At 53.2% G+C, this 27,107-nt stretch overlaps 3 protein-coding genes and 1 long non-coding RNA gene across 9 annotated transcripts in view; 2 read left to right on the plus strand and 2 right to left on the minus strand.

Annotated features, from left to right (window-relative positions):
- Positions 1–255: 255 nt before the first annotated feature.
- On the plus strand, positions 256–5,207 carry PRR15L (proline rich 15 like). The gene is made up of 2 exons (XM_007085743.3): positions 256–509; positions 4,652–5,207. The coding sequence occupies exon 2, from the start codon at positions 4,681–4,683 to the stop codon at positions 4,981–4,983; it is 303 nt and encodes a 100-aa protein (XP_007085805.1). The 5' UTR covers positions 256–509; positions 4,652–4,680; the 3' UTR covers positions 4,984–5,207.
- Positions 5,208–8,762: 3,555 nt separating this feature from the next.
- Positions 8,763–15,064, minus strand: PNPO (pyridoxamine 5'-phosphate oxidase). Its single transcript, XM_007085742.3, is given in 8 exon segments — positions 8,763–10,420; positions 10,652–10,722; positions 11,021–11,149; positions 11,377–11,430; positions 12,289–12,388; positions 13,791–13,915; positions 14,814–14,892; positions 14,894–15,064. Coding segments are annotated over 8 exon segments (783 nt in total). The 5' UTR covers positions 14,950–15,064; the 3' UTR covers positions 8,763–10,251.
- A 201-nt stretch (positions 15,065–15,265) lies between these two features.
- On the plus strand, positions 15,266–21,025 carry LOC122233462. The gene is made up of 3 exons (XR_006210987.1): positions 15,266–15,380; positions 15,949–16,198; positions 20,324–21,025. It is a non-coding gene; the product is annotated as an uncharacterized LOC122233462 (long non-coding RNA).
- Positions 21,026–21,473: 448 nt separating this feature from the next.
- SP2 (Sp2 transcription factor) overlaps positions 21,474–27,107 on the minus strand; it is a 30,801-nt gene continuing 25,167 nt past the window's right edge. For all 6 annotated transcript variants that reach the window (XM_042965644.1, XM_042965643.1, XM_007085737.3 and 3 more), the window contains exons 4-7: positions 26,386–26,698; positions 24,525–24,699; positions 24,088–24,281; positions 21,474–22,718 (exon numbers count right to left, since the gene is read on the minus strand). In XM_042965644.1, the coding sequence (XP_042821578.1) occupies positions 22,618–22,718; positions 24,088–24,281; positions 24,525–24,699; positions 26,386–26,698 (783 nt within the window). In that variant the 3' untranslated portion in view covers positions 21,474–22,617. The remainder of the gene's footprint in view (positions 22,719–24,087; positions 24,282–24,524; positions 24,700–26,385; positions 26,699–27,107) is intronic.

A 27,107-nucleotide genomic window follows, 5' to 3' on the forward strand; every position in this document is an offset into this window, starting at 1 on the left:
CCCTCTTTGGGGCATGAAATGGGTGACGGTGACCTTGGCTACAGCTGGGGGGTGCAGCCAGGCCCACGAGGGTGGGGAAACTGAGGAGAGAGGCTCCCTTGTTCCTCCTGCCCCAGACTTCCCTTGGGGTTTCCTCTTCCTGCCTAGGCGATCCCCGGAGGACCCTGACTTCTGGGTGGGTGCAGGGGCACTGGGATTGGATTTCTGGGGTAATGAATATTCATCAGCCTGATCCGGCCTCTGCTTCTGTTTACTTAGCCGGGAGGGGCTGGGTTTCAGGTTCACCTTGACTCCTGGAGCCGCAGCGGAGCAGGTACCCGCTCCTGCACCTGTTTCTCTTGCACCTGCCATCCAGCTGCTCCTACCCAGCTCTCCTGGCCTGAGCCTTGCCTGGCGCGGCACCCTGGAGGCACCCCTACCTCCTCCAGTCTCCCTCCCGGGCAGCTGCCACGCTCAGCTCCTTCTCTAAGGAAGGTCTCACCTCCAGCCCGGAGCAGCCAGGATTACAGGTACAGGCAGAGGGTGAGGGGGTGGGGAAACCAAGGCACAGAGCCCAGTCAGGGCACTCCGTTCCACTTCCATGGCTGACAAGACTAACTGGGAGGGGGAACCCAGGCGGGCTGGTTCCCATCTCTCCCCTAGGTGGGCAGGCAGCACTCGAGACTCATCCCACTGGCTCTTGGAGTTAATCCAGGCCTCCAGCAGAGCTCTTTCTGGGAAAGTTTCCCTCCAGAGCAGTTCTGTATTAACTCTTACTAAGCTGGAGCCTACCCACCCCCCACCCCCACCACCAGCCTGGAGGATGTTTCTGGCCGTCTGGTAGGAACATCTCTCTGTTCCTATCCAGGGTAGCCCAGTCTTACCCAGAGTGCACAAATGGCATCAGGGGCCCTGCAGAAGGATAGGGTCTGGGGGGTTCTGGGTTTTGTCTTCAAGCATAGAAGCTGACTCACTTCCTCAAGTCCCCTCCACTCCTCCACCCCCAACACTGTCAATGGTTAACTTGTCCCAGCTCAGAAGGGGCCTGGTTCAGTCTGGACAAGGCCCTTGGAACAGTTCATGGAGCTCAGCTAGGGTGGTGGGGCCTGTCCTAGGTGGCCACAGGCCCACCAGGGTGCTGGCTGTCATAGGCAGGGTGGGGGGTGGTGGCAGGCTATCCTGTGAGGCCCTTTGTGGGCTCCAAAGCTGTGCAAACAGCGGAGATGCAGCTAACTCGCGTCCTCAGGGGTTGATTTCTATCATCCCATGGATTGCAGGGCCCCAGGGCGAGGGCCCAGCCCTCAGCTTGGCCAGCTAAGGGCCCTGCGTGCGCAGACCGCATAGCCCCACCACATGTCACCAAATGCTGGGTCTGCTTGAAAACCCAAGGACACCCCCTGCCCCCCGTTTCCTCTGACCTTCTGTGATTAGGCGTGGGCATGTGGCTCTAAGTATATCGCTCTTTCCGATGTTTGATAGCTTTCGATATCACATCATTTTTTTTATGTTTATTTATTTTTGAGAGAGAGAGAGAGAGAGAGACAGAGCATGAGTAGGGGAGGGGCAGAGAGAGAGGGAGACACAGAATCCGAAGCAGGCTCCATCCGGGCTCCGAGCTGTCAGCACAGAGCCCGACGCGGGGCTCGAACTCACAAACCGCGAGATCATGACCTGAGCAGAAGTTGGACGCTCAACCGACTAAGCCACCCAGGCGCCCCATATCACATCACTTTTTTGATTGAAAGCAAATCAGATTTTACACTATCTTGGGGTGACTCACCACTTAAAATAATCTTATAGTTTGGTTATTTTGTAAAATAAACAGTCCTCTAATTTATCTCTTCTGTTTAGATTTTCATACGTCAGTCTTGCTGAAAGGGGCAAACATCTCTTACCAGTGCTTCTATGTCCTCTCGGACAGAAGGGACAGCAAAAGGCATCTTAGCCCAGAGTTCAAGGCCAGCAGACAAGGGCCCTGATGACTTGGTGCCATGGTGGAGGTCCCAGGGCAGGGTCCAAGGTCTATTCCCATCTCTCTGTATGGTTTTCTGATAAGGTTCCTTGTGATCGGTCACTTCCTTCATTCCAGGGAGAGTTAAGCCCCGTGGATGCCGATTTGCAGCACCCGCTAAAGCAGGTGTCTTTTTTTTGTGTTGCTTTAATTTTTATTTTTGAGAGGGAGAGCATGAGTGGGGGAGGGCCAGAGAGAGAGGGAGTCAGAGGATCCAAAGCAGGCTCTGCGCTGACAGCAGTGAGCCCAGTGTGGGGCTTGAGTTCATGAACCAGGAGATCATGACCTGAGCCGAAGTCGGATGCTCAACCGACTGAGCCACCCAGGTGCCCCTAAAAAGCAGGTGTATTTTAGCCGGCACAGGCAGAAGCACTTTCTCTCAAGGGAGTGGGCAGTCAGATGGTTATCGTCGGCTCAGGAGTTGGATTCTCCACCCCTCTCTGAGTTCCTTGGCAACCCCGGATGGGCGGTGGGGGGGGTCACGGGCCTTGCCCCAGACCAGGCAGCGACTGGGCACCCACAGGCCAAGCAATGCCCTCCCCGCAACTCCTTCCGGAAACCCATTCTGGAACACCAAGTTCTGTGCAAGATTGTGCTAAGCCCAGGTGGGGGGCAAGCTGCCAAAGCAAACCTCTCAGGCTGTCCCCTTTGTGCACTCACCTCTCCAGGGTGCCCTGAGAGTATTTATCTGGCCACTCTCACCCCCTTTCACTTTCTAAGTGGGAGCTGCACAAGGTCTCCCCTGGGCTTCTCTTGCTACTTGAGCTCAGCTAGAGGGACAGAGCTGGCCATGTGGGATCTGCTTCCCAAAGAGGTAGCAAGGAATCCATCAGGCATGTGATCTGGGCGGGGGGCTGAGTATATGGCAGGACAGGGGGCACCAGCAGCAAGGGGCCATGGAGGTGGGGACTCAATCCATTCCAAGCCTAGACCAGCATCCCGCTTTTGTTTTTCCCAAATTTGATATGCTCTCCCACTTAAAAAAAAAAAAAAAAAAAAAAAATCCTTGCTCATTAGGGAAGATCTAGAAACCAGAAACAATACAGGGAGAAAACACCCCCCAATTCCTTTTCCATAAAGAAAATCACTATTAATCATTTGTCATACTTCTTTCTGGTCTTTTTAGAAAATGTAGCTAAGACCATTGGTTTTTAAAAGGAGGTAACATACGGGGCACCTGGATGGCTCCGTCAGTTAAGTGTCCGACCCTTGATCTCGGCTCAGGTGATGATCTCACGGTTTGTGAGCTGGAGCCCCTCCTCGGGTTCTGCGCTGACAGTGTCGAGCCTGCTTGGGATTCTTTCTCCTTCTCTCTCTGCCCCTACCCTACTCATGCTCTCTCTCTCTCCCCCTCCTCTCTCTCAAAATAAATAAATAAACTTTAAAAAAAAAAAAAAAAGGAGGTGATAGATTTGCCTGTGCTTGGGCTGCCTGACCATCGAGCTTTCTGGTATATTGTGGCTACTGGCTCCTCCCCAGGACCCTTCACAGCCACATGCAGAGTCCTGAGAACCAGACCACCACCCTCTCCAGGCCCACAGATGCCTTGATCTGTCATCCCTCTGCCTGCCCTTCCATTGCTCTGAATTCCTCCAGTCTGCTGTCTCTTTCTTCCACCTTCCACCCACCATCCCCCACCAGCAACGATGTCCAGGAAACCTCATCTCCCAGAACACGTACTAGCTCAGACAGCATCTGTGTGGAAATTAGTAGAAGATGAGGCCAAGCCAGGACGCATCGCTTGTCAGTGGGGATGCCTGGATTCTAGCCTCCAAGCCCCACCTCTGTCAGGTACCTTATGGAGGGTCCAGCCTGGTCTAAATTGTATCTCATGTGGACCTTGTGGCCTCACCAAACCTTCCAGATTTCCAAGCTTTTGGCTCCCCTGCAAACTCCTGTCCTCATGGAAACTAGGTGGGGAAAGGAACCATTCCTCGATAATTACTACCGTTACCATGTTTTACTTTGCAAAGCATGCCTCCCTCTGTGGGCAGGGATTAACGTTAGAGCTAAATGTTAGGGCTGGAAGGGACAGCTGAGGACTCTGAGGGCCAGAGAAGTAACTTGCTAGAGGTCACAGGCTAGTACAGTCCCCAGGACTTCCCACTCCCGGCCTGAGCTTCCTCCCGCTCAGGAAAAATGCAATAGCTCCTTCACTCCTGCTGGTCCCCACTGGGAAGTCCAAATTACTCTCAAAATTGTAAATCCTATTTATTTTATAATGAATACTAAACAAAATGCACAGGGTGTTTCTACCCATCTGATACCAGCCAACCACCTGCCGGCTCCTGGCGGCAGGGCCTGGTGGCCTAGTGGGAAGAAATTGGGAAGGGTGTCAGTGGCCTGGGTGCTGGGTGACCCAGCCAAGCCGTTCACCTCCCTGCAGCCCTGAGGGGCCTGGAATCTCAAAGCTCCCTACAACCCTGCATGGCAAAAGTATGTGGCTGTCCCACGGCCCCTTGGCCTGTTGGTGTCCACTTGGCTGCCCCTTCCCTAGGCCCCTCTCTCCCCTCTCTTCCTGGGTTCATTCAGCTTCACCTTCAATTCTTTCAGGCCTGGACTATTGAAATAGCCCACGATTAGGAGTTTGGAGAGGGCTTCTCCGAGGTACCCCCCTGCTCCCCCACTGCCTCCTCTCACTGTCCCACCCTGCTCTTGCAGAAAGCCCCACCCTTGGCTCGGGGAACGCCATGACCGAAGTGGGCTGGTGGAAGTTGACCTTCTTGCGGAAAAAGAAATCCACACCCAAGGTGCTCTATGAGATCCCCGACACCTATGCCCAAACAGAGGGCAGCGCAGAGCCCCCTGGGCCTGAGGGCGGAGGCCCCGACGGCAACTTTAACACCCGCCTGGAGAAGATTGTGGACAAGAACACAAAGGGCAAGCATGTCAAAGTCTCCAATTCGGGCCGCTTCAAGGAGAAGAAGAAAGTCCGAGCCACGTTGGCAGAGAACCCCAACCTCTTTGATGACAGGGAAGACAAAGGACAGTGAAGGGGGCCAAGGAGGATGCTAGCACCTCCCCACTCCTGCCGTCAGCCGGATCTGAGACAGGAGCTTGCCACGCTGGCCTCCTTGGCCACAGCTGAAGCCGTGGGGGCAGTTGATGCCTGCTGGCAGGAAATGTCTGGTTTTAGGTTTGTATTTATATACCCCAGCTTTCTGGAAGGCCTGGGAGATCCCAGGGTTCTCCCACGTCCCCCAGCACATACAGAAGCACTCCAGTCCGAGGATGAGAGCCCCACCCAGGAAGGACAGCCCTCCTCGCTGTGGCGGTGCCAGCAGGGAGGTGGGCATGGCAAGAAATGGAGAGAGGGAGCGGACAGACTTCACCTCCTCCAGGGGCACAGGGTCAAGGGTGAGTTTCAGTTGCTCCCTCTACCTTCTCTACCTGTAACTGTTCGCTGGACCAATTCTGAGAGTGAATTTTCCAGAAGCCACATGATGGGGTGGTTTCCTGGAGCTGGAGGAGGTGGAGACCCTGAACTTGAGCTCACTTTCCATCACAAGAGGGAAGCTTCCTGGAACTTGGTGCCCAGGTGTGCGGGGAGAGAAGGACGCTGGGTGGTGCTGCAGAAGGCCAGGCGAGGGACCCCATGGCTCCCCGCACACATCCTCAAAGGGCGCTGCACTTGGGGAGGGGGTAGGGAGCGTTGGTAGGAGCTAAGAGCAGCTCTCTTCTCCCCTTCTCCTACTAGTATTTAAGAGGGACAGGCCCCAGAGATGAGTCCTGGAGCCTTGAATTTTGCTTAAAAAGATAATTGTAGGTTTCTCTTTGTAATAAACGATGATGCAAAAGCAGAGAACCTATTTATGCTTTTGTCTTACATTTACTGAGGCCCGTTTCTAATGCCTTTACTCCCTTCATGTAAGTAAAGTAGAACTTTGTGCTCAAAGTGTTCCTATCAAGCATCAGAAAGGATCCCCAGGGGTCACATAGCTGGTTGGTAGAGCATGTGACTCTTGATCTCCAGGTTGTAAGTTTGAGCCCCAGGTTGGGTGTAGAGATTACTTAAAAATAAAATCTTTTCTTTTTCTTTCTTTCTCTTTTCTTTCTTTCTTTCTCTTTCTTTCTTCCTTCCTTCTCTTTCTTTCTTTCTCTCTCTTTCTTTCTTTCTTTCTTTCTTTTCTTTCTTTTCTTTTCTTTTCTTTCTTTCTTTTCCTCTTTCTTTCAAAGGAAGGGTCCCCAATGTGAAAATATAGCAAAGGGAGGGGCTAGTTTCAACTCAGTGGTCAGTTCCTTCTGGTCAACAGAGAGAGCATCAGGAGCTCTAAGAGAGTGGAGGAGACCTTTGGAGACTGACCCCCAAATCGCAGGGGTTTGGTTTGGGATCACGATTCAAATTCTCACTCCATAGCTTAGTAAAAATGGTGATTTGGGGAAAATTAAAAAAAAAAAAAAGTTCTCTGAACTTCTACCTCAGTTTCCTCTTCTGTAAAAAGGGTTGTTATAGTACCTATTTCATGGGAATGGCCAATATTAAGTGTCCCATAAATAGTCCTATAGTAGGTGCTCAGTTAACATTGGTTTCCCTTTATTAAAGAACTCCACCATAGCCCACAGTTTCTGTTTAAGGAGGAGGAAAGAGTGTGCTCCCTGTGCTATTAGGTCCAGATCTTTCTCAAGCCCCAGGAGCTGGGAACTAGAAAGAATTGGACAAATTTCTGGAGCTCTTGGTGGGAACAGGGAGAAACCAAGGTGGCAACCAAACAATGTGGTCCTGCAGCTTCCAGGTCAGTTCCTTGCAGGCTATTGGGCCACTCCACCCCAGGGAGTGTGGCTCAGGGAAATTTATTACCCAAACAAACAGACCTATACAAGGGGGCCTTTGTTGGGTGGCCTCACCCAGGCCAGGGGGAGTTCTGAGGATGAGTGAGGGACACCAGGAGCCAGAGGAAGGGAAGGAAGGCTGACTCAGGTGCTGCCTTCCCCAAGGCCTTTTCCCCTATCGTTCTCACCACATGGAACTTTCTAGGGTCCATCCAATTACTTAATCCATAAAATGTCCCACGGAGGAACTGACTTCCCCCATACTCTAGCCCTGTCCACTGTGAATAGCCAAGGTTTACAGAGAGCTTACAATGGGCCAGGCCCTGTGGCAAGTACTCCGCGAGGTTCCTCATTCAATCGCCTCATCACCTGAGGCAGGTGCTGTCCTCCCCATTTTCCAGCTGAGTTAGCTGAGGCGGAGAGAAGTGAAGCCATTTGCTTGCAATGGCAGAGCTGAGACTGGAGCCGGGGCTGGCCTGTGCACATGACTGCTGCACACAGCCCCTTCCACTCTTGATTCTCATCCGCTTGGGAGAGGAGGGGGCGATGTCTGGGGTTTGGAATCCTGATTCTGGCACCAATGGGGGAAAGCCTTCAAGCCTTCAAGGCTGAGTGTCTTCTGAGACACCGGACTATAGGAACCTGCCACTTGAGCCCATCTTGAGGTTCCTTGAGGGAGGTGGGGCTTGGGGATGATGCTGGGCCCTGGGGCACCAAGCCCTGCTTCTACCCAATGCTGGCACCGCATTGCCACCATTACCCCTCTTAGGAGAGAGGGTCTACGGCCCCTCTGCCTTGTGCGGGAGACCCTGCTCCAGCCCCAAAGTGATGTCCACAGGAATATTCCAGGGAAGACCCACATATTTCCCTAAGTTGGGGGCAGGTGGTGGGTGCATACTAAAAGCCAAAGGGAAATCTGGCTGGCCAGGGAGTCGGAGGGAGGCAGCTGCAAGCTTTCACGAGGCCGGAGGAGGAGGAGGAACCGAGAGTGCAAATATGTGCAGGAGCTGCAAGAGGCTACGGGTTATCGACCACAGTTTCACTGGGACACGACCCAAGGCGGGGAAGGGGGAGGCAGGAGGGGCTGGCCAGAACTGGCCTGCACTGCCCAGAAGGGGCCAACCCTGGGCGGCGGGCTCCCCCTGCTGGCCGCCCAACCTCTAGGGAGTGGAGGTGTGGCTTAAATTCCCCAACTCCCCTCTTCCCTGGGGTGGTGGGGATGAGGCCAGGCCAGGCTGCATATTCATCTCACACACTGCTGATGAAGTTTTATTACGGACTTAGCACAGTGATTGTCAAAGAACAGGAAAGGAACAGCTGAAACCAGGCCCACACCTAGGGGGTGGGGGTGGGGGGGATACACAGCTTCCGATAACAAGGCAAAGTAGAGAAATGCACCCCAGCGCCCTCTCCTACAGTGGCCACAGGGTTAGCATTGTGCCTGCCTGCACTCAGGCTTCAGAGGGGGACCAGCACTGAGAGGGCCACCCTTGGAGAAGCCGGTTCGTGACCCTGACGCGCGGCACACACCCACACAGTGGAATGAAGCAGTTCACAGAGTTGGCAAGTTCAATGCCAACGTGCACAGATAATAGATCTCTGGTCCTGGCTTAGTCACAGCAAACATTTACCCAGCCTGGCTCCCCTCCACAGCCATTCATTCGGGTTGTCATTGGTCACCATACTTGAGCTCAGGAAAAGTAAATACAGTTCAGCACAGGGCTCAGCCCAGCCTTGATGAAGAATCCAATGGTGAGGATGGGAGGTCGTTGGTTTGGAGGTCAGGGTCACCTGGGGGGGGGGGCGGTCTTGTTAAATGTAGAAAGTGGGGGGGGGGTGGCGCCTGGATGGCTCAGTTGGTTAAGCATCTGACTTCGGCTCAGACCACAATCTCGTGGTTCGTGGGTTCAGGCCCCCAGTTGGACTCTGTGCTGACAGCTCAGAGCCTGGAGCCTGCTTCCGACTCTGTGTCTCCCTCTCTCTCTGCCCCTCCCCCAACCTCTCTCTCTCTCTCTCAAAAATAAATGTCAAAAAAAATTTTTTTTTTTTTAATGTAGAATGGGATCCACGAGTCTGGGGCTCCCAAGTGGTATTGCTGCTGCTGGTCTGTGGACCACACTGCGAGTGGCAAGGATCTAAACCAGAGGCTCTCGACTTTTGGCAACACTGAATTCCCTGGGGAGCTTTTCAATTTCCCAAAGCTCGGACCACACTCGGGCCAGTTAAATCACATCTGATTAAAGCTCCCTGAGTAATTCCAGCATGGAAGAAAACCAGTGTCTAGGAGTCATCATCAGTAGAGTTGGGGGAGGGGGGGGGATAGGTGAAGGGGATGTAGGAGTAGTGAGAAAGGTATAATCCCTATAACAATTTTATATCTGGAAAATGAAATATATATGTGTATGTATATATACACGCAGATATAATTCTCATAAACAAGCATGGAAAGTAAAGCTTGCTTGAAATCTGCCGGGCTGATAGGTACCAGCACATGAATCCCTTCTATAAAACTCCTGACTACCTGGGATTGAATACTTCTAGAGACACTTGCTACCTAACAGGTAGTCCACTCCATCTTAGGCAGTCCTGGCTATTTGAAGTCTCTCCTCACATTGAGATGAAATCTACTTCCGTGCGACTTCCACTTATGGTTCCTTTGGAGCTCCGGAGAATAAATTTAATCTCTTTTCCACATCATGGTGCTTCAGATAATGGGAGGCAGTTATCAGTAGGGTACACAAGTAAATAAGTTAAGTCTCCTTTAGTTGCAAGCAACAGAAATTGATTCTAGCTAGTTTAAGCGCCAAACAACTCCCTTCCTAACTTCCTTCTTCCCTGCCTTCCCTTCCTCTTCCTTTCCTCCTCCCCCCACCCCCACCCCCCACAGGATAGTGGGTGTTTTGAGGTGGGAGGAGGAATTGCACAACCCAGAGGTGGGAGACGGGATCCAAGGTCACTCAGGGAATTTGAAGAGCAGCAGCCGGAGGCTGTATCTTCTTGGCTGCCATTAACGACTTGGCTACAATGCCTCTCAGACTCTGGATCTCTTCATTTCAAATTTCAAATTGTTGACAAGAAAAAAACGATTGGCTAGACTGGCTCAGGTGCTTACGCTGGAATCAATCAGCTTTGGGCAGTATGACTCAGTCACACTGGTAACAGGGCAGCTGGGGGCCCTCTCAGGGTCACCAGAAAAAGGGAGTCACACCAGCTATTACCTCTTGAGGGAGCTCTCCCAATAAATCACATTCAAGGTCAAGAACATAATTGTGGGATTTCTTTTTTTCCCATTTGTAAATGTCTATCTACTCTACTAGACCACCTACTTGAAAGCCAACTGAAAATACAGAATTTGGAGCTTGAACTCTGGAGAGCCTTAAATATAAGGGGTAGGGAGGGAAATGGGTTGAGTTTAGAAGGGTCTGGCTCCAGACCCCACACCCTCTCTTAGCACTCGGCCTCAGCTCTGGTTGGCACGAACAGATTGGAAGTCAGGGTGCAAGTCTCTCGTAGAGCCAGTCTTCCTCCCCAAGGTGGGTCATGGGCCCCAAAGGGCAGTCTCCTGTTGGCAGGCCCCGCCGAAAGATGATCCGGTCATGCAGGCGGTTGGTCTGGCCTTGCCAGAACTCCATCACTTGTGGGTACAGGATGTAGCCACCCCTTCAAGGAGAAGCAGTGGGTTCGTGCTCTGTGCGTTTTTCCAGCAGGTCCCCATCCCAGGAACCCCCCGCCCCGAGTCCCCATCCCAGGGCCCCTTGAAGGAAGTTGCTGGGATGCCTCTGAGGAGGATTACCAGGGGGAAATAGATCTGTAATTCCACAGATAAGGTGGTTGTGAGTAAACATGAGGGTTCTGGTGCCCCTTGCTGAAGGACCAGCAGGTATCACTCACCAGTATTTTGGCTTTGGCACCTCTTGCTCTTGGTAGAGCTGTTCCAGTTCCTCGTTTTTCTTTCTCAGATACTGTCCAGGGGAAGGAAATGGAGGAAGGCCCAGACCACTTACTAACGATTTACTAAGCACGTGCTGTGTGCCAGGCACTGGGGACACAGGTAATCAAGGCAGGCTGGCCTCTGGGAGCACAGTCCCACTGGAGGGTCAGACGAAGGAAGCCAGTTTCCCCACTACTCATCCTTACTTCCCCAGGAAGACCATCTTTTCATTCTGCTAAAGAGGGAGGGCCCTGGCATCCCCGGAGACAGCTGCTGGGGAGGAGCGAAGGCCCCTGCCACCCGGAGAACTAAGGAGGGGCCCAACTCACCTCCCGATCAGGGATCACAGAACTCTGGTGACTGACCACGGCCCCGATCTGGCTGCTCTTGGGGCGGGAGTGGAAGTAGCACTCAGCCTCCTCCTCAGGCAGCTTCTTCACAGAGCCTTCCACACGCACCTGCACAGGCATGGCCCTGGCTAGACAGCATTCAATACCACCCGCCCTGCCTACCAACATAGGCCTCCTTTCTCTCTCTTCTCCTTACCCACTGGCCCATCACTGCTGACCCCAACTAGACCAGCTCCCTGAGAGGTATTTGACAGGTGGGATGTTTGCCTGGCCTGGGGACCTCCACGGGGCTCATCCATCATGAGCCCCAGGCTGTCCTGGGAATGCTCACTCACCTGACGGTTGAGAGGCTCCCAATAGAAGACAAGAGAAGCAAAGGGATTGGAGTCCTGAAAATGAAAGAGAATTCACAGTCAGCCAGCAGAACAGCAGGGAGGACACCTCCGCCATGCAGAAAGAAGGCAGGAAGTCTGTAGCACGCAGGCCCCCAGCGGATGCATTCACTACAGCATCTCATTGAAACCCTCAAAGGTGTGCCTACTTTTACAGGTGTGGAGATAGACTCAGAGAGGTTAAGTAACATGCCCAAGTTCACACAGTAAGTGGTAGAGCTATGCTGAGAACCAAAGCCATGTGGACTCCAAAGTGAGGCTTGCCAGGTCTCTAATCCATAGATTGGCAAGTCCCCAGAAATGCATTTGGGGCTGGCATGGACTCAGGGAGGGCTACTCCTTTGGATTCATGAGTAGAATGCACACAGAGTATCAGCTCTAGGCTTGACGTCAGGAGAGGTGCTGGGGGTGGTGGTGGTGGGAATAACAGAAACAACAGATGCAGCCTCTGTCCCCACAGAGCTTACTGGGGGTTTAGCAGAGGAGACAAATACAAATCACATGACCACATAAATAAACCCACAATTATAAACTGGAAAAAGGGCAGAAAGTAAAGCTACAAGTTATAACGACAGTGAACAGTGACTGATGTAGCACAGGAACTGAGGAGGACTTTCCTGGGTCTGAGAGCCGAAGGGACAGGAGGGACTTAGGTAGTTAGGTAAACAGATGACAGGGATGGTCGGAGGCAGCCCTCATTCCCGGCAAAGAGAAGGACAAGGGCAAAGGCCCGCAGGCAGGACGGTGCCTAACCACAGACAGCACGTGGGTTGGAGCAGGGATGGCATATGAAAGCGACGGAGGAAGCGAGGGCTGGACCCTGCAGGCCCGGGAGGATTTACTGCGAACCCTCACCAGCTCTTTTCCCTTTCGACTCTCGAAGTTAGTGAAGAAACGGAAGCCATCCTTGCCAAAGCCCTTCAGCAGCACCATGCGGGCAGAGGGTTTTCCATCTCTGGGGCAAAGATCAGAGCATGTGATCAGAGCCCATTTCACAGTCCCTGCTACCACCCCTCCCCGCAGATGCTCCCCCGAGCACCCCCCACCTGTGCCCCCTTATTCTGCACTGTCAGGGCACACAGGCTACCCATTCCCACTTGCCCTCGGGGATTTGTCCTAGAGGTGCAAGTATGACATCACTGCCTGGGGCCTGTTATGGACTGAACTGTGTTCCCCTGAGTCCGCCCCATATCCTTAACCCCCAATGTGACTATATTTGCAGATAGGGCTTTGAGGGAGGTAATTAAGGTTAAATGAGGTCATAAAGGGGAGACTCTAATTTCAACAGGACTGGTGTCCTTATGAGAAGAGGAGAAGAGATACCAGAAAGATCTCTCTCTCCCTTCCTTTCCCTGCATGCACAAAGGAAAGGCCATGTGAGGACATGGCAAAAAGGCGGCCATCTACAAGCCAGAGAGGCCTCATTAGGAACCAATTCTGACAGCACCTTGATTTTGGGCTTCTGGCTTTCAGAACTGTGAGAAAATAAAATCTCTGTTGGGTAGGCCTATCAGTCTGTGGTACTTTATCATAGCAGTCCTAGCGGACTCCAGCAATACTACAGTCAGCCAATGCTTAGTGATCACAGAAAGGGTGGTTATACCAGGGTCTCTGCTCAGAGCTCTGGGGGATATCCAGGGGCACAGAACAAGAGCCCTGCCTTTAAGGCCTTACACTTTGATAGAGGGGAGAAAGCAAGAGTTGAATAACAGGCTAATACAAGAGGTGTCTCATGGGGTATATGACCGATTGTTAAATAAATAATACAACCAAGCACTGTGCTAGCTTTCAGAAGAGGGAGGGAGCTTTATGGAGAGGTTCCAGGAGATGTAACTGTTTTGTTTTTTAATGTTTATTTTTGAGAGCGAGCAAACGAGGGAGAGAGTGTGTGCACAGGGCAGAGACAGAGGGGGACAGAGGATCTGAAGTGGGGTCTACGCTGACAGCAGAGAGCCCAATGCGGGACTCAAACTCACAAACCGTGAGATCATGACCTGAGCTGAAGCTGGAAGACTGACTGAGCCCCCCAGGTGCCCCCCAGGAGATGTAGCTCTTAAAGGGCAGATGGGAACTGGGTAAATAGGGATGAGAAAGACAGAGGTGCTGGGGGGAGGTGCGTTAAGAGCAGAGATAAACGAGGCAGTACATTTTATTACCGAAATGGAATTAGGTGAAGTGTGATCTTCGTTTACAGGTAAGGGCACGGAGGCCCAGAGAGGACAAGTAACATGCCTGAGGCCACCCAGCATGCTAATAACGTAGCTATAACATAAACTTGCATTCCATTAAGTTGAGAGTTTCCTAAGTTTCCTACTTCATCTGTACCCACTCACAGATGGGCCCACAGCTATGCCTACCTGGTACAGGTAGCCAGGCACATGGCATTGGCTTCCCCTATGTCAGGACACTCAACAGCCTCCTCAAACCAGGCAGCAAACTGCTTCACGGGGTCCAGGGAGGTCAGCTGAGTCTCCTCAAATGCCTGAGAAAGGAGAGTTTTATTTAATAAACACATACAGCGCTTACTGTGTACCTGGTACTGTTCCAGGCACTTTTCATTAAAACAAAAAACAGCACCCATGTTCTGCTAGTCCTATTTTACAGGTGAGGACAGAGGCATAAACACATGGCATAAGTTGCCAAGTCCCATAGCTAGTGATCGATGAATTAGGGTGTCAAACCTATCACCTGGGGAGCATTAAAAAAAAGCCACATTCCTGGGCTCCGCCCCCCCCCCCCCCCCCCCCCCCCCCCCAATTCTCAGTAGGCCTGAGGTTTAAGGAAAAACTGCATGTTTAACAAGTACTTCTGGAAATACGCACACACAACCAGATTTAGAAACGGTGGCTCTGGCCTCAAATCCTAAACAGTTCTGTTGGATCCTCCTCTCAGGAGGAAAAAGCAAAAGAACTTCTGGAAATGGTAAGGGAAGGGGCTGAATCAGGCAGTGAGTGAGAGCTGGAGCTTTCTCTTCCCCACCTCCTTGAGTCAGTACCCCTCGTCCATGTGTCACTTATCAAATATTTAGAAGCTGATTATCACTGTTCTAAGCACTTTGCAAATATCAAAGTCCACAATATCCCTGAGTAAGGTACTCAATTCCCAGGTGAGGAAATTCTGAGGCCCAGAGGGGTTAAGTTATCGCCCAAGGAGATGCACCTCGTGAATGGCAGGATCCCAGCCAGGGCCGCCTCCAGAGCTCGCGCGCGTACCCACTGTGACCTGCTGCCTCTTTTCATCCTTGTTTCCCCAGAGCCCCTCCCCCTGTTGGTTGTCTTTGAACACCCTTCTCCTACGCGGGTGACCCCAAACTCCCCTCCCCTCGGGGGATGACGCGGGGACCCCTCCCTGCGGGAGGCCCTGCCCGGCGGCGGCCGCACCTCTCGGTCCCCGCGGTAACTCTTGCGCATCGGTCCCAGGTCCATGACGACACCGCCACCGCACAGGTGGTGGAGGTAGGGGCCGCTCGGTAGGTTGCCCGAACGTCGCGGTGACGCCTCGCAGCCCGCACGTCATGAGGCCGCCAGCCACGTGACCCGGCGTCGCCCGGCGCCAGGTTCCGTTGGGTTCGGAACCAATTTCTCAGCCTGGGACTTTACCCGGGGGATGGAAGAATTCTCCAGTTGCCAAGCCCGGCTAACAGGTACTAAGTCCTCAGAGCCAATGGGCGCTCAGGGTCGGAGGAGGGAGACAGGTGCGGAGAGACCATTGGTTGGAGTTTTGCGGGAGCGAGGCCAATTAGAGCGAGAGCAGAAGAACCCAGCAGCCAATGGGCGGCGCCTCCGGGGGCGGGAGCAGAGACACAAGGAAATGCTGTCACCGCCGTTAACATGCACGTGGAGGTTTGTTAAAGGTATAGGGACGGCAGCAGCCCAGGCTGGGAGCGGGGAATGAGTCACTGGGGGCTTAAAGGGAGTGGTCAGTGTTAAATGGCTGGCTCCTAGCAGGTGCCTGGAGGCAAGCCTAGTGCAGGAAGTAGTCCCTGGAGGGAAGCTGGTGGGGCAGGGAAAGGACAAATGGAAAACGGAGTTAGGGGCCACACTCTGAGGCCAGGTGATAGGGAGACACAGGAGGGGCAATTTAGTTAGGAGGAGAAATTGGGTGGGAGAGGTTGAAGTGAGTTGTGGATCGCACAGGATGGATACTGTGTATTGTGCCTGATTGTATTTATGGGGCAGGGAGGGGGGCAGGGGTGGGGTGGGAGTGGGGTTCTCTGGAGTCTGGGGAGATGCAGTGGGGTCAGGAAGAGGCTGTGGGGTGGGAAGGAAGACTGCTGAATGGAAAGGCAGGAAGAGAGACATTTGGGATCAAGCCATCCCAGACCAGAGCCATCTTCCCTGTCCAGCTCTGAACCCTGGGTTCTCCTTTCATGGTGCTCTTGGTTTCTCCTTTCATGCAGTGGAGTTCGCACTAGTCAGTGTTCTGCTAGATGGAAAGGTTACCACAGCCCCACCCCTCCTGGGCGTCCCTCCTCTTAGCCAAGTTTCTCCCTTCTTCACATTTTGCCCTTCCTAGGTAGTTGGAATCTAGTTCCTATGTCAATGCCAGCCATAACTGGGGGCACAGGGGAGCAAGTGACTGTGCAAAGCCACTTCCAGGCTGTGGACACAGGGCTGAGAAATGGAAAAACCTACCAGTACCCATTCCGGCTTTGACCTGGCTGGGGCAGCCTTGGGTCAAGTCTTCTCAGTAGTCCTGGTTTCCACCAACATCAGGAAGGGGAGCTGCCAGAGCCATCTAGGCGGGCACCCCAGGACTGTGCCAGGTAAGGGGAACTTCCTGCCCTACCCAGGTGTCTGCATTACTAAGTGTGATGCTTCATAAAGCCCAACATTAGATACCTATCATCTTTTATTATATGGTTGTAGCTTGAGCCAAATGGAATCTAGAAGACCAATTTACTGCAATGAAATAATACATGTCTCAAAGCCTAATGATGTTGATCTATGGATTCTCCGCTGGTTGGAAATTTTTGCTACATCGTTTTCCTCCATCAACATGACTGAGGGAGTTGACTGGACTTACTTTCTTGTTGAGGTTGTCTTCCCACCTGTGAATGTTGCTGTCTCCGCTCCTTCCAAGTGCATGCACTTGAACTTGTGTAAGCGGTCATTAGCACCCTTCAACTCAGATGGTTTTGTTCATGGGGCCCCACTCTTAGCACTCCTGGGCTATGTTACCCTGGACCTGGGACTCTGGGACAAGACTAGGATCATCTGAATGGTTTGCTTAAGAGCCAAGAGCTCAGTATAGATATTTATTCATTCAGTAGACATTTTGTTAAAGACCTCTTTTGGATCAGGCACTGAGCTAGGTCTGAGAATACTGAGATGAAGAAAGTGACATGCTTCCTGCCCACAGGGGGTTTGTAGTTTATAGGGGGAAGCAGATCTAAAGGCTGATGAGTTATAGGTACTTTAACAGTTATCTCTGTGAGGTAAAGGGGAGCAGAAAGGAGAAAGCGGTCTCCAGGGGTCAGTCAGAAAGGCTTCGTAAAGGGAGCAGACATTTGATTTGTCTTACTGAGTGTTTGCCAGATAGACAATGGAATGGGCATGTCGGGAAGAGAGAACGGTGTGGGTAAAGGCACAGTGTTAGGGAAATGTGGAACAAACAGTGTGATTCTCCTAGAGCAAGATGGTGAGGAACAGGCTGGACAAGTAGGCAGGGCTCGTGCACCTGCTGAAGATCAGGCAGTGGAAAGGGTCAGGCTTTTAGACAACGATTCTTTTTTTTTTTTTAAATCCTTCTTGCTCTTGTTGAACCAGAGTGTCTAATTTCTGTTTTTTAAGACCAGATGGAGAGAAAAAGTACTAGATTCCAGCAGCCTTCTCCCATCCTTGGCGATTAGGCAGGAAGTTTGCAACTGGTTGCCTTTTTAGATTTTCGCTTCTGTCTTGAAAATAACAAGCAGGCTTGTGTTGTGCTTTTCTGCCTGGTGGGATTTGGTGTCTGGATCAGAAAACAGCCCTGCAGCGCAAACTGGAGAGGGGCCGGCCTTGCTGCTATTGCCGAAACCCCAGCAGGGGTTTCGTCTGCGTGGGAGAAATGAATTTTTTATGGTTACTGCTTTTTCTTAAACACTTTGCCACCCTCCTGCCTCCCCCAACTTTGTCAAATTATTAATCTTTCCTCGGGAGAGTCTTAAATGAAAAGAGAACGTATTGTAATATTTCACTGTACGGAGGAGGCACACTGGTTTCTCAATATGAAACAAAGGGCTGGGTACGGGTTTGGGGACTGTGCCTCGCCTGTTTTCTTCCGGGGCTTTTGCGTTTATGTCCTTGTGTCACCTTGTAGTCTAACTGTTTGGTTGAATTATATATTTCACTTGGACCTCAGTGATTGTATTTGGGGATCTGACTCTGGTGACCGAGTGGGTGGTGGGTAAGGGAGGGCGAGGCAGTGACAGGGAGACGTTGAGAGATTCGGCAGTGTTGTCTAAGGAGAAGCTGGGAGCCGGGAGCCTGGTGCCGGAGTCTGGGGCGCCGCCGGAGGGGAGGGAATCCACCCACCATGATAACTTTAGAAAACATAGGTGGTGCTGTTCATTGAAGTGGGGCATGTTGGAGGAGGAGGTTTTGGGGGGGAAATGAAGCCAGTCAGATCCATGGAGCGTGAGGGTATATGGGACACCGATGTTTGGCCAGGTTGGATAATCATGTCTGGAGCTTAGGGGGGAGGTCTAGGCTGATGAGACTGGGTTAGGCGTCATGAGCCGCCGAGGTGGCATCTGAGGCCATGGGGAAGGATGAGAATGTCTGAGAAGGGAAGAGGGCCTGGGAGAATTAAGGAGGATGGCGGGAGGTGGGAGGCCCAAGAAGGTGGCCGTGATGCGGTAAAATGTAGCACCCAGCCTTCCAGGAGGCCGATGGCAGGCCAGATGGGGTGCGCTGGGGGCCCTAAGCTCAGGCACTCTTGGGTCCAGCCTTGGGGTGCACTGAGGACACACAGGAGGGTGGGTACTTGGTACTCAGCCAGCAGATAACCTGAGCCCTGAGTAGTGTGGTCACTGGGGGGCCTAGATGGGAGCCGGGTCGTCAGAGGCTTGCAGTGGGTTGGAGAGGAGGCTGTCCCTTACCCTAGTGTCCTGCCTGTGGTTGTGTGGCTAAGCCCTCACAACCCTTGCGTGTGCTCACGGGTCACTTCCCAAACACGTCCATTCATGGGCAGCCCCAGGCCTCATCAGAAGCACCTTCGTGGGAGGGACCACATCCCTTACTGTCTCTGGCTCCTGCTCAGTCGCAGCCAGGAAATGCTCTTCTGTAATGTTTGTGCATAAACTGCCTTTGTGAAGCTTCTCTGTACCTGGGTGCTAGGCATGGCGGGGGGGGGAGGGGGGACATTGGGGGGTTTTGCGCCTGGTGGGAGCAGGGCCAAGTGCTTTCGTTGCCTGGAGGGATGTTAAGCTTTCCAAGGCTTAGGCTTAGGGCATCAGCCCTGGCTCCCTTGGTCATTGGAGTGTGGGCCACAGGCAGAGGGAGGGGGCATGATGGTGGGTTCCCAGGCAGGCCCAAAGGAATATGACCTGGTGGCTTCTTAGTTTCATTTGAGAAGTCCTGGTTGGTTCTTGCTTTTGGCCTGACCTTTGGTCACTTCTCATTTCCTCCCGCCCAGAATGGCGATGAACAAGTGTTTGACTCTCCTCCTCAAGCCCTGATCCTCTGCCCTGCCCGCTGTGGTTTGCCCGTCCCTGTTCTGGAGTCCATTTTCCCAGGCTCGCTTCCCGCCTCCTCCTTTCCCTCCTCCGCTCCTTCACTAGGAAACCTAGTTGCCACTTGTACTGACATGACTGCACTTCCTTTAGTGACTTCATCCCAACCCCGAAGACCTTGGTCAGGTCACGAGAGGTCTCCCAAGGCAGTGAATCACGGAATTAGGGTTCCTGGAATCCACCACCGTGTAGACCACGGCCGCATTCCATCTGCCATGAGCCCCCAGTGGGTACGGGGACCTGAGAGGCTGCAGGTGGCTCTCGGTCATTCTCCAGCGGGGGGCCTCAAAGGGCCTTCAGAAGGTGATTGTAAAGATGGACTGAGGTTTGAAGAAAGCCTGAGCTCTATTTGCTGGCTTAGTTGGGTTTTTTGTTTTTTGTTTTCTTTGTTTGTTTTTAAGGTATTTTGCCTGGATTTGCCTTTAGGAAGGAGGGTCTCAGAAAGGAGGGACCCAGTCCCCTTTCCTTCCAGGCCTGTAATCCTAGTACCTGGGATCAAAGAGCCCCAGTATTGAGCATCACTGAGCAGAAGGGAGGGGGGCAGTGAGGGGGGGACTTGATGCCAACGACATTGAGGACGGAAGGGGGCAGAGGAGGGAACTCGGGCAGCGTGACCCACACTCTTGAGCTGCTGGGGGTGGCCTGCCCCCAGATTTTCCACCAGGGCCTATCAGGTGCCCTGGGGTGAGCTTGGGCTACATCACGCCATCCAAAGACCCTGCCCCCTGCAACTCTCCAGTAAACTAAGGCAGATGAGGGCTAACTCGCCACCAGGTCCTTCTGTTCTTTCCTTATGCCATCACCCACACTGGGCAGAGAGCACTCTCCCACTCCCCATCTGACTCAGGCATCCCATAGGAAGCAGAGATAGTCAGGCCTGACTGTGGAACCTGAGTATCTCCGTGAAGAAGGGAAATCCTGAGTGCCAAAAGGCAGTTTTGCCCGCCGGGGGCTGGCACCCTCACTTCCAAAGGATGCCCGGGAGTTGGGTCAGTTTCTGCGCATGAAGCATTAAGCCTATGGCTTGGAATCAACTCCCAGGAAAGGAGAATTCTTTGTGACTAAGAGCAAAGCTAAGGGGGGGGGGGGGGGTGTGGCAGAAAGTGGCCACTTTATTAGTAATCCCCTTCTCTCCACCAATCCCAGTTCAGAACACAGCCAGACATTTTTTTCCAGCCTTGTGACCCACACGTGAGTGAGAGAAACCACCCCGCGTCTTCCTCCTGCCAGTGCAGCGATGAGATACAGGAGTGATGGGGGCTGGTCGAGAGGCTTCTGTGCCAGAGCACATTCAGGTCTGGTTTCACCCAAAGGGTTTGTGTACAGTGGTCAGGGGCAGACAACCCATGATCCGTCTGAGATCATATCCTTGTTATTTCTTCCGACGTGAGGGTGGATTGGCTCTGAGTAAAAGCTATCTGCTTGCAAATGCAGGCCACCAGTGACAAAGGAAACAGAGTGAGGGAATGGATAGCTCAAAAAAAAAAAAAAGAGCCTTGCCACTCCTGCAAAACAGCATCCCTGGCTGTGTCCCTTTGAGCGTAAGAGGTGTTGTTGTTGAAAGGAAAGCACATACTGTTGTCTATGTGACTCACCTCTCCCTTCAGCCCGGATGCTCTTCTGGCCCCTGCTAGGTTTAAACATGTGCCCTGCTGTCCTTCTCACAGCTCTGCTCCCCCAAGATCCCCACCAGAATTTCAGAGTTGCAGCACTTGTTAAAACCAAAATCAACCTGCTGTTCTCTCTGGGGTGCTGGGGCGGGGACCAGAGGAAAAATGGAATGTGTGGCCAGGGTCCTCTCTTCAGTAAAGCTGGGGTCCCAGCCCTGGAAAGGGATCTTGGCCCTTAAGAAATTGCCTTTTCTCCAGACTCTTTAGCCTCTGGGAAGGGACTAAGCTCTCTCCCCCAGAGTAACAGTTCCTACTAACTAACAGGTTCTGAGGCCAAAGCCTTCCTCTTGAGACTGGGGAGTGGAAGGAACTCGCCCGCTGATAAGGAAGGCATTGCTGTGACTCGAGTCTGCAGGCAGAGCGTGCCAGCTTTGATTCCCGCAAAGCTGGCTTCTGGAAGCGGGAACACCTACACTAGGCCCTGCCCCGAGGTCCCACCCGGCTGCTGTTGGGCTGCATGCCAATGCTAGGAGGTCCGTGTGGCCGCGGTCCTTTTCAGGCTGCGGCCTGGATTTGCTCAGGCCGGGAGGGCAGGTCCTGCCTGGGTCCCAGCGTGGACTGCCGTGAGAAGCCAGGACTCCCTCCTCTGGAGGCCCCCCCGCCGCCCCTCCAGCTCTCTGTGGTAAAAGATCAAAGAAGCTGCACCTGCCAAGTTGCAGATTTTGCCTCAGGCAACTAAATTTATTAGCAAGAAAAAATTTTTGTCAGCCCAGTGCTGACCAACAAAGTACATCGTTAATAAAGGATAACAAATCTGTCACTTAATTCATAAAACATACCTCAAGCAGTTACAACTAAAAATAAAGTTGGATTTTTGTTTAATTTAAAAGCCTCAAAAATAACAAGCAATATGTTTTTAAACATGTAGTAGACACAATTGTCTATTATACAATATACACTATACACAAGTAGGGCTGGGGCCGGTCAGGGCGGGTTGAGGGCAGAGGATCAGGAGGTGGAGGTGTTTTCATCTGAATCCAGATTTGAGTTGAAATGCTGTGTCCTTTAGAAAAGAAAACTGCTAGAGAGAGAAAAAACCCCGACGCTCCTCATGGCCCCCCAAACCCTCAACTGAAGCAGGCGTGGGGGAGGCAAGTAACGAGGACAGGAAGGAGGGAGCAATTAAATAAAACTTTAAAGCACACACAATACACAGTGTTCATCATCTGAAGTAGAGTATAAGGCAACGTTCTCCATAGAAAAAGAGGGCATCAGTGGATAGCTCGACTTTTTAAATAGAAAGTTGGAATGTGCTGGAGGAGGGCGGTGGCAGGGCTGGGCATGTGGCATGTGGCGTGAGGCAGCCCCGTGAGCCTCCCGGGAGGTGGATGCCGGCCGTGCCCTGGGGACAGGGTCCTGGGGCGTCCTGGGTGGCTGGCGGGGCCGGGGAAGGGAGAGAGAGGGGCATGGCACAATGCGACTCCGGCAGTGTTGGGGGGAGAGGACGGGGTTGGGGGGGGGGGGGCTCACTTTGCTCCTCGACGGAGTGAAATTCATGTTTTTCCTTTGGAAATAAGGGTTCCCATTCGTCCTGGTTTAGAACGTCTCATTGGGCACGGCCACTGTCCACAGTCTGGGCAGGCCGGAGCTCGAGGTGAGAGGGAAGGGCCAGGGCAGAGCCAAGGGGCTTCAGAAGGAGGTGAGCACTGGGCGACGGAGCCCCTTCCTATGGGACCGGTCGCAGAACAGAAGGGAGGGGCTGAGGGTGGCCCAGGGCACCCGGAGCCTCCTTTCCACCAGGGGCCCAGGCAGGACACAGACGGGGGACTGTATCTTCAGGGCCTCCCGCCTCAGTTGGCCTTACAAGTTCTTCGTGACCAGGTGGGTCTTGTAATGCTTGGTGAGATGGTCGCTCCTCATGAAGCGCTTCTGACACTGGGCACACTCGAAGCGTTTGTCCCCTGGGAAGACGAGATGCGAGTCACTCAGAGCCTACGTGCGGACGCTGTCCCAGCCCGGAAGAGGGGGTGCATGTGACGTGTGAGGGGCACCCTGTAAAGCTGGCGTTGCCTTGTCATCATAACCTACCCGCCTCCTGCTTACACGCTTGCTCCCTGTGGTCGACTCACCTAAACCCTCTGGCAGCTCATACTTCTCATATTTCTCTCCACCCCCCACATGATGTCACTTCCCAGTCTACTTTGTTCCCCTCCCTTGTCCCTTGCCTGAAATGCTGTACTTGTGTCCCTGTACCTGCACCCAGGACTCTTCCCAAGTAGGGCTGTCACCTGCTTCCTTCTGATCTTTGTCCCTGTGACTGACCCACTTGCCGAAAAACCCCACTTGCCCACCGACCTGTCAGCTGCCATTCTGAATATTTACTGCTCTTCCCCCCGGGAGGGTGGCTGGCCAGGGGCTGTAGCTTCGGGTCGCGTGCCCCATCCCTAGTCCCAGGCCAGGGGTCTGCTCACTGGAGACACTCGCCCTGGCAGTGGTTCTCAAAGCATGTGCCGCGGGCCACTGGAGATGCCCGCGACAGTGTTAGGTGGTAGCTGGACGAACACTGTTCTACTTTATAGTTTTGCATTTATTTGCCAGTGCATTAAAATAGGTAACTATTACCAAGCCTGTGGTGCCAAAAATATTGCACTAGACTAGACGTAAAGGAGTAAAAACAGTGAAACAATCTGAGGAAAATCATTTGGAAAGTGACAGTAGCAGAGGCAGTGTGGGACAGTGATTTAGACCGTGGACTTGGGGGGCTCAGTCAGTCAAGCGTCCAACTATCTCGGTTCAGGTCATGATGTCACGGGTCGTGAGCTGGAGCCCTATGTTGGGCTCTGCGCTGACAGCTTAGGATTTTCTCTCTCCCTCTCTCTGCCCCTCCCCTGTTCATGCTCTCAAAATAAATAACTTAAAAAAAAAAAAAAGAGATTTTGACCTGGGAACCAGAGGGCCTGGTGACCCGGCCACCTCCCCATGTCTCAGTCAAGTGGGCATAATAAAGAACCCTCCCCACAGAGTCGTTATAAGGATTAAGTTAGTCCATTGGTAACACGCACTGTTCAGTGGCTGGCACGGTACAGCAGGGCTTGTTAAATAAATAACCGTGCGGCTACGGCAGACGTCATCGAGGCTGCGTAACGTGAATGGCATCACTCTGGGAAACGCTACAGTAAAGGACTGGCCTGAAAGAATTTCCTGGGTAGGCCTGGACCCCCCGAGAAGTGAGAGTGTAGCTCTCACTCAGCGCGGCCGGGAATCTGGGCTGAGGGAGAGGCCGGAAGCACCCCGTGCGGCCCGGAGCGTGCCGCAGGGGAGGGGACAGACCTGTGTGGGTGCGGGCGTGCCGCTGGAGCTCGTCGCTCCGTGTGAACCTCTTTCCACAGAAGAACCAGTTGCAGACAAAGGGCCGCTCGCCGGTGTGCAGGCGCACGTGAGCCCGCAGCAAGGACGTCTTGCGGAAGGTCTTGCCACAGTCGGGGATGTGGCACACGTGCTTCTTCTTGCCCTGCTCTCCAGACCTGGGAGTTGGGTTGAGGGTGGGGACGGAAGGGGTGGGAAGCCGAGAAAGGGAGGGGGTAGAAGAGGGAGGCAGGACGGGTCGGAGAGAGGACGAGAGGTCAGGTCGGAGGGCACAGGAAAGGTGAGGGGGACGGGTGGCAGGCAGCTGCTATCTCACCCCCCTCCCACCTGCGTCCCGGAGAAGGGCCGGGGCAACAGGGTCCGTGCCGGGCTGGGGGCGTGGCCCCTCCCCCTCGAATCACCTCTTGTCCCCATCCTTGCAGTTGGGACACGTGCAGGCCATGCGGCGCCGCTTCTCCCCGGGCTGGGCCTCTCCGGCCAGCGCCTGCTCCATCTGTAGCTGGATCTGCGTGGGGCTCAGCCCGCTGATGGTCAGGTTGTTCCCGGAGACGTTCTGCACCGTCAGCTGCTGCTGCCCTGTGGACGAGAGGGGGGCAGCGTTCAGGGTCACGAAGCCTGGCGCCCCTCTTCCCTGCTGCACTCGACACAGATGATCATCGGAGCGGCTCACACTTTTGGGAGGCTGTCAGGTGCCAGAGACCACGTTAGAGACTTTAAAGGTGTTAACTAATCTAACCCTCATAACCCCCTGAGTTAGAGACTGTTATCCCTCTTTTATGGTTGAGGCTGAGGCTCAACGGCATATCAAGGTCATAGGTAATAATTGGTAGAAGCTGCGTCTGAACCCAGGCAGTCGACCTCCGAGGCAGTGTCCTGGACACTACACTACGCAGGCAGAATTCGGTGTCAGACTCTGCCCACGTGACCTCAGTGGGGAAGGGTCCTGTCTTGAGTGGTCCTGGAGTGTTTCTTCAGAAACGCCTCCAACCTCAGGCCCTTGTGAGATACCAACTCTGCTCTCAGGGACATCTCCAGGGATTTTTGTTAATAAGAGTGTGGAAACGGGACAAATCAAGTCCTCTGCAACGTGCATAAAGCCATTCAAAGCATGGGGAGTGTCACTGACCTAACACTGGTGTCTCTCTGAGTGGATTCAATCCTATGCCTCTAAACCAGAGTGACATAAATTCATTTAAGGATGAGAGAACTCCCACTGGCTTGAAAAGTGCTCCTCACCCAGCTGAAGAACACTCAACGAGGGGGCGCCTGGGTGGCTCAGATGGTTAAGCCACTGACTATTGATTTTGGCTCAGGCCGTGATCTCACCATTTGAGTTCGAGCCCCCACGTCAAGCTCTGCATGGACAGCATGGAGCCTGCTTGGGATTCTCTCCCTCTCTCTCTGCCCCTCCCCTACTCACATACTCTCTCTCTCAAAATAAATAAATTTCTAAAAAACTTTAACAAAAAAATTAAGAACACCTAGCTAAAGCACCAGGAACCATTCTGCTAGGTAGCTCCCATGTTCCTTTGATTACGTGCAAGGGCCATGGCGCTGTAAATACTGCCAAGTATTACCACCCAGCTGAAGTGTAGTGCAAGCCATTCCCACTGCCAAAGGCTCCCTCCTTTCCTTCTAACTGTTAACTCAACTCAAGGCTGTCTCCTCTTAGGAGCCTTCTTTCAAGTCCCTTTACCTGGAACCTCCCTCGAACATCCCTCTCTGGTCTGTACCATGCTAATTTGCATGTGTATGTTAGCTGGAGAGCTTTCCTGAGTACATCTTATTTCTCCATCATATTCAAGGTCTTCAGCTGTCAGGTGGGGCCAACACGCGTCTTAAACTATCTCCTAGGGGCGCCTGGGTGGCTCAGTCGGTTGAGCGTCCGACTTCGGCTTGGATCATGATCTCACGGTTCATGACTTCAAGCCCCGCATCGGGCTCTGTGCTGACAGCTCAGAGCCTGGAGCCTGCTTCAGACTCTGTGTCTCCTCCTCTCTCTGCCCCTCCCCTGCTCATGCTGTGTCTCTGTTTCTCAATAACAAACGTTTAAAAAAACAAAAAAACCCAAAAAACAAAAACTATCTCCTAGGACTTCTGTAAGGACCAAGTGGACATGCTCTTAAGCTAGAAGGGACCAGGCAAATGATGGGCGGTATTTTCGCTGTGGTTCCTGGGAACCCCGGGCTGGCCCACGGCTCCCAGGGCTCGTGAGGCGAGCAGGCCTGCTGCCCACACCCTGGCCCAAGGGCCCACTCTCACCTCCGGTATTGGTGATGGTGACAGGCACGCCCTGGACCTGGACACCGTTGATGTTGATGGTCTGCATGGCCTGGGCCGCTGCTGCCAGCTGGGCTGCGTTCAGGCTGATGATGCTCCCAGCGGGGGCGATCTTTGGCAGGGGGCGCTCTTTCCGGAGAATTGCGGCCGAGTGCTTTTTGCTGGTCCCACTCAGATGGGGAGCACGGGACGCAGGGCTGCTACAGGTGGTGGTAGAGGTGGCTGCAGCTGTTGTTGGGGGGCTGTCCTGGACGAGGACCGTCTGCACCTCACCGGAAGGCGTACGGATGTAGACCTGGGAAGGGCCGGAGAAAAAGGGTCAGTGCCCCAGCAGAGACTGGGCCCCTGCACTTTGAACAGTGTTATCCCTCCGCACCCAAGTGAGAAGTGGGGGTGCCTCTTCACCCACCCAAGTCTTCCCCAGCTGGCCCAGACCTACATTCACACACTGTCGATGGCATCCCCACACTAAGGTGGCAAATGCTGACAACTGATTGGAAACCAAACACTGAATTTCCTCAGCATGAAAGATACAACGCCAGCGTCAGAAGTAGAGAATTAGAAGGGAGCTAAATGGGAACTTCACAAAAGATGCACCATGAATGACCGCCAAACGAAAATAGCTCTTAGGAGGCACGATCGATGAGGAACAGTTGTCCTCCACCTCAGATTGGTAAAGACGGAAAAATAAAATATGCTCACTG

The sequence above is a fragment of the Panthera tigris genome, chromosome E1, assembly GCF_018350195.1.
Source record: "Panthera tigris isolate Pti1 chromosome E1, P.tigris_Pti1_mat1.1, whole genome shotgun sequence".
NCBI lineage: Eukaryota > Metazoa > Chordata > Mammalia > Carnivora > Felidae > Panthera > Panthera tigris.

Coding starts and splice junctions, on each gene's coding strand:
- PRR15L (XM_007085743.3), top strand. CDS start 4,681: ATGACCGAAGTGGGCTGGTGGAAGTTGACCTTCTTGCGGAAAAAGAAA.